Source organism: Alosa alosa, chromosome 9 (assembly GCF_017589495.1).
Source record: "Alosa alosa isolate M-15738 ecotype Scorff River chromosome 9, AALO_Geno_1.1, whole genome shotgun sequence".
In the NCBI taxonomy this organism is placed as follows: domain Eukaryota; kingdom Metazoa; phylum Chordata; class Actinopteri; order Clupeiformes; family Clupeidae; genus Alosa; species Alosa alosa.
In genome coordinates, this window is record NC_063197.1 from 24,686,105 (window position 1) to 24,696,104 (window position 10,000).

Consider the following 10,000-nt stretch of genomic DNA (forward strand, 5'->3'; position numbering starts at 1 on the left):
GTGTTATTCAAACCAAAAGCCAGCAAACAGGATATGTGTCAATCAAACAAAGTAGCATACAAGGAAGCAAATGACAAAAATTGCTCTAGGAAGCATTTACAAAGTTCATAAGCTGGCAAGTTCTGACTAGACAATTTAACAACATGTCAGCCAAGTCTGCAGCAACATGATTACTACACAGTCAACAAAACACACCACACAAAACTCACCATACGAGACTCACCATACAAAAGTTGACAATATATGAGGCAAGCTGACCCAGTGATATGAGCATACTGTATGAATACCCCAATGTAAGATGTGAAATGCATCACTTCAGAGTAACATACTAACAAGAGAGAGAAACATCAAATCAAGCAAACAGTTGTGCTACCTTGGGCAGTGGTCGTCCCAGCTGTGCGTAAAACTTAGTCCAAAACGGCACGTCAGACATGAGTCCAAAAAGTCTGGGAGCGGGGGACACACAGGCGCACATAGACTCGGTCACACTCGTTCACCTCCTGGAGGAAAGACTCAAGGCAGCGGCAGCAGCAGCAAATCCTCCCGTGTGCTGAGGCCAGCCTGCCGGCATCTGGGTGCCTCTCACAGCTGGAGCATTCCCAGGGAAAACAGGGGGCCGACACAGCACTTCCAAGACTCCGGTGTCACTCTCACTGTGTGTATGAGTGTGTGTGTCTCCCCCCCTCTCTCTCTATCTCTGTCTTTCTGGCGCGTGGGCAAACGCACGCACATGCACGCTCACACACACACACACACACACACACCAACACACGCGCACGCAGACAGACACGCGCAGCGGTTGACACGCTTCCCCCCGCCGGCAGCGCTAAGCACGTCTTCAGACAGTCTCTTTCTCGCTCGCACACACACACCCGGCTCTCTCACACAACAGGTAGCGGGGCAGGCACTGAGCTCCGGCCCGGGGAGAGACAGACCCAGCAGACTTTTTGCTTCTCCGGGAGGAGTGACAGGTATTTGCATGGAGGGTTAGTCATATTGATTGTGGTTAGTTGCTTAGTGCTAAAGGTGGCCTGAGGGGAGGGGAGAGCGAAAGAGAGAGGAGGAGAAGACTGGGGGGAGAGGGGGGGGGGGAGGAGGAGCGGCGAGGGGGAAGAGGGAGGGGGGAGGAGGAGGAGGAGGAGGAGGAGGGCCGAGGGGAGGAGGAGCTTTCAGGAAATGATGCTTTTGTTGGTAAGTGACTGGAGTTACTGGCAGTCAAGCCCTTTTTTACTGTACATGGTGTAACTCAACCGCATTTGTAGTGTAAACAGTACAGCGCACGCTGGCGCTCTCTCACGCTGGGCTGCACGCTGGCTGCCATGGCAGCTCTGTTTAATGCTCTAGGAACATTATTTTAATGATTATTATATTTAGTAGCTCCCTACTGGCTGGGTTATTTCTGTTATAGCCCCCTAACTCTCTCTATTCTCTATATCTCTCTCTCCCTCTCTCTTTCTCTCTCTCATCCACACACATACACACAAACACACACAGACGAGGATTAGCTTTCAGTCTGAGCTTCTTATGAATTGAAAGTGATCTTGGCAATTAGTTTAGTGCGGAGGCTGTGTCAGAGTTAATCGCTGGGTGAATGAGTTGGCCTAACTGGAGATGGATCACACACACTAATTAGGAGACGTAGGAGCACATATTCATCACGGAGGACATTTTAATACCCCCCATAAACCTCTCAGGACAGCTGTTTGTCGACCCGAAGACACAATAACTACTGAGAGAGTGATTCTCATTTAAATGGGTATACACAATGCATGACTTAAATATTCGTGAAGTGAACACCCATTGTAGGCTATTAATAACTGAAGGGGACTTTTGAACAGGAGAGCACTGCCACATATCTGTCTAAAAGGAAGTTCTAGATACTTCCTTATACAGAAAGGAATTTTATATTTCTTAATAAAAAAAATAGCTGTGAGCTAACAACTGGAATGCTTTATACCAGGAGAGACCTAAGGATTTACTGAAAATTACACAGCCAAGAGGCAGTTGCTAAGTTGATATGCATTATATAGCAATTATGTTTAATCTTTTAAATCTTTTAAAATTCTGAAGAGAATGGAACACACGTCATAACATATCCATCTCCTGCCCGGTTATCAGAGTGCGTGACAGATTCAGTGGTACTAGCAGGCTGCTGAGTGGCCCCAACGCCAACTAGATTTCCTGCTCCCACCCTGCCAGTAGGCATGAATCATCCGTGACTGTGATCATCACTCTCCGATTCTTAAACAGAATGTCTGATGATGGAATGGAAGCGCTTCTTTCACTTCTTTCACTCTTTTTGTTTCCTTTTTTTATTTTATTTTTATTTCCTTTAAAAAAAAACAAATACACACCTGCTCCACATCCTTAGTCCAGTCTCCTGGAAGCAGCACTCTTTAGGGGGCAGATAATGGGCCATTACAGGTGTAGTAAAAACCCCTACAGGCCAATGATAGCCCTGTATGGCTGTGCAGGTGGCACAGACATAAAAGGGCTTTGCTGGCGTGCCCGTTCTTATACCAGGAAAGAGGTTGCAAAATTGAGCTACAAAAAAGAGGCGCTCCATTTCTGGGACTAAAATATGGGTCAGGTCATTAACTGAGGGCGGCCAACAAGGAAACAGGCCTGAATGTTGTGGTAATATTGTTAAGCAAGTTCTGAAGAAAAACAAAACAAAACATGAAGTGTTTCAAGGAAGATGGCATCAAAACAGTAGATTACAAAAATTAAATCAAAGAATTAAAGCTCCAACAAGCCACAGTTGGGCTCAATAAAAAGAAAGAGAAGAAGGACAAGAACATTTCTAATCGTACATATATGATATGTTTTTAGACAAGATGAAGTATAAATTCAGTTATGAAATCGACCTGCAAATTGCTCTCAGGGCAGATAACCCTCGAAAAAGTCTATTCTGGGTCTGTCAGGTACTTTGGGTGGGAATTCCAATGGTTCAGGCCCATGGTAACTGAAAGCTGTCCCCACACCCCTTCTGTGTTACTAGGCTGACTAACACCAAGCTGATAAAATACCTGAATGAGCTAGATGGAACATAACCTTCAAACCATATGACTAAAGTACAGAAAGACAAGACCACAAAGTCATTTGGAGACTGACAGACAAATCTTCAGACTCTGAAGAATTCAGGAGTTTTTTTTTCCTCTTTTTTTTCATATTGTGTGATTTTGAGGTTGGCGTGTTGGACCTGTGGGTATGAGTGCATTGCTTTAAATGTGTGAATGCACATATGAGCTGTTTAATGTCATGGAACAAAAAATGCTCCAGCTTATTTGACATGCTGAGGCAAGACCATTTCCCCAATACTACAGAAGAGAATGCCAACTTTTACACGTTTCTTTTCACTGCAGCTTCATCATCATTCAATCAAAATGTGTCTTTACAAAAACAATAACATACATTTTCGCCTTCGCCACGGAATTCTCGTAATCCAATTGATGCAAAGTGATTTTATGCAGAACTATGCACAGTTATCTCCCAGGCGGGTGAGGGTTATTATGCAACTCTGAATTTTCCTGTATTTTGCAAGACCACAATGACAAGAGAGGGCATCTCCTATGGCGATTTACCATACATTACAAAACCACAGACTTCTGGCTAGATGGCGCACATGAACTCAAACATGTGGCTTGTGACATATGCTGTGGTTGGAGATATATACTGTGATATGTTATGTGAACTCTGGTTCATATGTGTGCTAGTTGGGCTCTTGTCTTTAAGCCGGAGCGGGAGAGCACCGCAGACTGGAGGAGTGACAGTGCATACTCCGTATGGTCTAGGTATCAAATGGCTTTTCCTGAAATAACAAGACATGGGCGTCTATTGGGATTCAAGGCAAGGAATAACTGGAATCACAAGGCAGACAAAAAAAAAAACAAGAAAAAACACATCTCGATGCTAGAACTAATCACTCTCATTGTTTCTCCATTTTCATGGCCTGAGCATTTGCAAAGCATAGGCCTAAAGTGTTCTATGACTGTGGAGATAAATGCCTGATCCCAAATGTCAATTACAGTAAATAGAAACCATCTAATATGTCAACCAAGACCAGAGTTTTTACTTTTAATTTAGTGGTTAGCACAGCAAGTCAAACATTGGATTCACTAATGGAATGAGAAAAGGTAGACAAACCCACATGACTAACCTCATTCTCACACTTGCATACAAACACAGGCAGCCCCACTCAACAGTGGGTAAGTTAGGAGGAACACGAATTTTCTTTCAAGGAACAGAAGCATCAAAGGGAATTTCAAAGGGGTTTGGGACAGTACAACGACAAACACGCATACCATATTCAGACGCATCGGCACCAAGACATCTTCCTCTGACCCTCTCAGTGCCTGACACAGAGCAGAATTCCCTCAGGAATCTCTAAGAATATGTTCATGAGTTTATGTTCATGAGTCATAAATTACATGGTAGTGTCATTGGTCTTGGTAGACTTCAGCTGCTGCTGCTGTTAGGTGCAGGCTCTGCCAATCTAGTGGCGACTACTGCTGATAAAGAACACAAGAAAATCAAAGACTCATAATTATAAAGCCTTGTGCGCAAGGCCACCTTCGCCCAGGCAGATCTAGACAGGTGTGGATGGGGAAGAGGTGCCGTACAGAATTTGCAGTTTTTTCTCGATTGCTTTACAGTTTTTCTCGATTGCTTTGACCTGCTTAAAGGATCTAGGATTCACTTGGTCTTCATGAACCTTTTGCCAAACAGTTAACACAGATGTCATTCAAAGACCCCAAACTCTATTAGTTTCCCTGCACTAAACAAAAGGAAAAACATCTTTTCACAGGTGGTAGAGATTCCTTGCATAAGTCTGAATCTCTGATACACCTGTACCTCCTTTACACAATTTTTCAATCAGCAATCATTATCCACAAGAGATGCCATGTCTGTTTTGTGTTGCTATTTGCAAGTATGGACCTAAGTCAAGTATGGATTTAGAGAAAGTACTGGATTGCCTATTTTGTGAAGAAAACAGTACAAAAGGTGTTCACTGTAGGTCTATTTATTGCTTTTATTCAGACATGGGTGAAACGACTGTAAAAAGACAAAATGTATTGAATAAAAATTAATTGTATTCATTCCTCCCAAGATGTTACTGTCATTGACATGTAAGACCCACAGTAAGCACCTAGACAAATTTCATTGAACTACAACTTGTCATTTTTCATTGAAATACAGTAGACCTACAGTAAACACCTGGACTTGTCAGCTTTTGTATTGTTTTCTTCACCAAACAGGCAATACAGTGCTCTCTCTAAATGTGCCTTAGATCCATACTTACAATAGCAACACAGAACAGTCATGGTATCTTTTGTGGATAATGAATGATTGCTGATTTACTGTAAGATTTGTGCAAAGGAGTTTCACACAGGTGTATCAGAGATTCAGACGTATGCAAGGAATCTCTACCACATGTGAATAGATGTTTTTCTTTTGTTTAGCGCAGGGAAACCGATAGAGTTTGGGGTCTTTGAATGACATCTGTGTTAACTGTTTTGCAAAGGGGTGTGAGAAATGTGTGAACCCAATGAAAATGTGTGAGCACATTTGCAAGAGATGACTTCTGTTGTGCAAAGAAGGTGTTAATGAAGACCAAGTGGATCCCATTTTCCTTAAGCAGGTCAAAACAATCGAGAAAAACTGTAACTGTTTTGCAAAAGGGTGTGAGAAATGTGTGAACCCAATGAAAATGTGTGAGCACATTTGCAAGAGATGACTTCTGCTGTGCAAAGAAGGTGTTAATGAAGACCAAGTGGATCCCATTTTCCTTAAGCAGGTCAAAGCAAAGGTCAGCAGGACTTCCCAACAGAGGGGAGCAGAAAAAGGCAAGGTGGCCTAGAGAAAGTGATGGGGGGTGGGGGGTGGGAGAGGGAGAAAGTGAGATAGAAAGAGCGAACGAGAGAGAGTGGAAGGCATAAAGAGAGACAGAGAGAGAGAGAGAGAGAGAGAGAGAGAGATAGGCTCTTGCATGGACAGAGCCACAGACACACACACACACACACACACACACACACACACACACACACACACACACACACACGGGCACACAGACAAACAAACACACACCTATCCAAACGCTGGAAGGCCAAACAGCAGCGTCACCCGGTTCAGTTTCATTAGTTTCACCATCTGAACTATTTTATTCACTAGAAAACATGACGTGTAGCTGATAAATGCCACAGTCTTTCAGCATTTCATCATATCAGTTCTTGCTGAAATTCTCTCCAACACAGGAAGTATGTCAGGAAGACCCAGTGATGCTTTACAGGGGGTGGAGACACAGAGGCAGGACATAGGCTGTAAATACCCAATCACAACCACTATTCAATCAGTTGGCTGTCACACGCATATCACACTGCATTGCAAAATATTCCTAAGAGACGGAGACATAATGTGTGCATACAGTATGAGCGTGCATATGCATGTTTGTGCATGTGTGTGTGTCTGTGTGTGTGTGTGTGCGCGTGTGTGCGCGCGCGTGTGTGTGTATGAGCACCAATATATAATGTATTCGCACAGACACTCATTCTGTGAAAGCACTGCGTGTACGCATGTTTTATGCCTCCGTATTTGTGGTGGCTGTGGTCGTGTAGTAATTGTGTACATGACGGCTGTTTCGCTCGCTCAGTGTCGAAGTTTCCGTCACTCGACCACTGACATCTGTCAATGCTCCAACTCTTTCTCCTCAAGCCAGCTTAGGTGCTGAGAAAACAGAAACCTCAGCCAAGAGCTGGGAAACACGGGGGGGGGGCTGCTAAGAGGCTGCAGCAGCAAAGAAACTGAGTGTTGCTGTCATTGAGGGTCCCCTGTTACAAGGTTGCCTCTCTGGTTGTGGGTTCACAACGGTTGGAGCAAATACATACTTCCTCTACATACTGCACAAACATCACTCTCAAACACTAACCATACTCTCAACATCACTCTCAAACACTAACCTGAAAAAATACACACAACAAACAGTCGTATAGTTACTCCACAATATTAAAGGTATCCCATGCAGATTCTGTTTTTTTTTTTTGCTACTGGGGTGGGCTAAACCTACAGTTGCAGAGTTTGTATTTTACACAACTGTTGCAAATATCACCTTACACCTTTCCCCCTGGACTAGGTACATGTGGACTTGTTTAAAAACCGGCAAAAAACCCTCTCCAAAGAGCCATGTCCACTGACAAGGTAATACACAAGGTCACTGCACAATTGCCATAACGCAATCTGTGACTCTCCAGGTCAGGGGACAGCGAAGTGGCAGGCTCGTTTTCCATAGATACTGTAGGTAGGGTATGGCTGAGAAGGTGCTTTACCATCAAAACGACTTTGAATCTGTTATATTAAGGTATAAAACTGGCATAGGATGCCTTTAATATATGCTACTAGTCTCCCAAAGGCACACTGATACACAATGGCAGTGCACAATGATACACAAAATGGTCACCAGGTGCACTGACATGTCAACAGGTTCTTTCAAAATCACAAACATGATAACACAAACAGTCACCAGGCACCAACATAATGACACAGACACACACCCATGTATATGCATGTACATCTTACATTCACAATTTGGAAACCACATACATATAATACATCTCTGTGAAATGGCTACAAAAACAGCTTTTCACAGTCATAGGCAAACTACTTAATTTCCTTTCTAAATAAAGCATCGAACAGTCACCTATTTGTTTATGTGTCACTTAAAGATGCTCTAAGCAAGGTCACATGTTTTTTAGGCAAAATATTTTTTGTCACATACAGCAAACATTTCCTCACTATCTGCTAGCTGCCTGTTTTTAATAACCGAAGAGACGCGCGTTTAGGAGAGTTTCAATTGCACGGAAGGGAGGGAGGGAGAGGGAGTAGAGAACTAGTTCTCTGTTTTGTTTGAACGTAAACAGAAGTGACGTTCCCCAACATCGCTTATAACACCTTTAATATTCAATTCTATTTAAACCAGGATGGTGGACGGAAGCACCCACCCCATAAGGGTATCTAAATTATCTTTGTACCAAGGTTCATCAATTAAATATTATTTTGAAGTATAAAAAACAATAGACTAACATTGCCTGGAAGCAGGTTTGTAAACTACAGTGTGCATGCAAAATTCCACATCAATACCACTATCTAATAGTGTGTGTGTGCCTGTGTGTGTGCGCGTGTGTGTGTTTCAGTGATCCCATCTGTAAACACGTGTATTAACACCCTAAGCCACAAACATACAAAACAAGCACACACCCACCCACACATAAACATCCACCCATACACACCACCTCCCCCTCCCCCCCCACGCACACCTCACACACACACACACACACACACACACACACACACACACACACACACTAGATCCACACCTTATCCCCATTAGCATACCTAACTTGCCTTATGATGTAAAAGTTCCAAATGGCGACAATGACAACCTTTTACAAAAAATCACTACCCTTCTGTTTCTCCTCAGGAACAATATTCATCATTCATCACAGCAAAATCCCCTGTGCCTCACCTATGTCACAGAGAGCTGTATTTATGCCTATGAGCCAAAGGCATTCACTGAGTTTGGGTGGCACTTTTTTTGATATGAACTAAACTCCATCTTCATTTTTTTTTGTTTTCAAGTTTGCTTAGCGGTTAGCTCTGGGATTAAGTATAAGTATAAGTATATACTCTTTTGATCCCGTGAGGGGAATTTGGTCTCTGCATTTATCCCAATCCGTGAAATAGTGAAACACACTCAGCACACAGTGAGGTGAACAAGCACACACTAATCCCGGCGCAGTGAGCTGCCTGCAACAACAGTGGCCGGTCGGGGAGCAGTGAGGGGTTAGGCGCCTTGCTCAAGGGCACTTCAGCCATGCCTACTGGTCGGGGTTCGAACCTGCAACCCTCCGGTTACAAGTCCGAAGCACTAACCAGTAGGCCACGGCTGCCCCCAATTATTAGCGGTTAGCTCTAGGATTAGGCTGCTTGCTGATGGGAAATGGCCTGCTTTGCCTCCATCTCTGCGCTGCCGGTCATCCTCTCCGTGACATGATAACGTTGCAGCTCAATGGAGCACGCTGTGCCAGGGAGGAATACGTGCCATTTATCAGCCATGTCTGTCATCATTCCTACAGACTCTGATCTTTATTCAGCGCAGTCGGATCAAATGAAAAACGTTACTCTGTCAAGTTGACTAGGCCCCTGGGGGGGGGGAACAGTTTTTTATTGATACAGATTTAATACAAAGTATTTCATTTGGTGCTACTTAGAGGGACATACCAATAAAACCATATTTGGCAAGGAGACAATCTGCTGGAGGAAATCAGATAACAGAGCTCCTAGCAGACGACAAGGGTTCTGACGTTCAGTGACGGACGTGAAGTTCTGGTTCAGGCCATGTCTGTGCTCTGTGGTTGAAGGGAGCCCCACATTAACAGTCCCATTCTGCTGACAGCATTAAAGTCTATAGTGAGTTCCAGTAAATGAGAATGTGTGTCATGATCTAGCATGAGTTCACTTCCAGTACACCCATGGCTTTGGTTGAGCTGTCGAGGTCTTACTGAATTGGAGCTACGCAACCATGTCATGTCATGCAGAGTCACCGTGGAAACAGCTGGTACAACAACCCCCACACACACACACACACACACACCACCACCACCATGTAAGCTGTGTGTTTCTGGCTGTGTCATGGTCGGGGCTGCGCTCGTCTGAGGCCGAGGTCAGCAGGACTTCCCGACAGAGGGGAGCAGAAAAAGAGAAAGAGCAAAAAAAGGAAGGAGGCATGGAGAAAGGGAAGGGAGGGGGTGGGAGAGGGAGAAAGTGAGATACAGAGAGAGAAAGAGAGAGAAATAGAGAAAGTGGGAGGGAGAGAGAGAGCGAGAGAGAAGTAGAGAGTGGGAGGGAGAGAGAGAGGAAGAGAAAGGGAGAGAACAAGGACCATGGCAGGCCCCATGTGGTGAGTCTGACGGTCAGGTTGCTAAGTGATTAGTCACGACCCTGTGAC

At 44.2% G+C, this 10,000-nt stretch overlaps 1 protein-coding gene across 5 annotated transcripts in view; it reads right to left on the bottom strand.

The window, feature by feature from the left end:
- The window catches only part of si:ch73-63e15.2 (protein strawberry notch homolog 2), a 59,057-nt gene that overhangs the window by 27,760 nt on the left and 21,297 nt on the right, over positions 1 to 10,000 (bottom strand). The window contains exon 1 of one of the 5 annotated variants that reach the window (XM_048251501.1): positions 374 to 676. The exons of the other annotated variants lie outside the window; for them this stretch is intronic. Coding sequence (XP_048107458.1) covers positions 374 to 475 — 102 coding nt within the window. The 5' untranslated portion in view covers positions 476 to 676. Of the gene's footprint in view, positions 1 to 373; positions 677 to 10,000 lie in introns of those variants that run through there. 5 annotated transcript variants of the gene reach the window in all.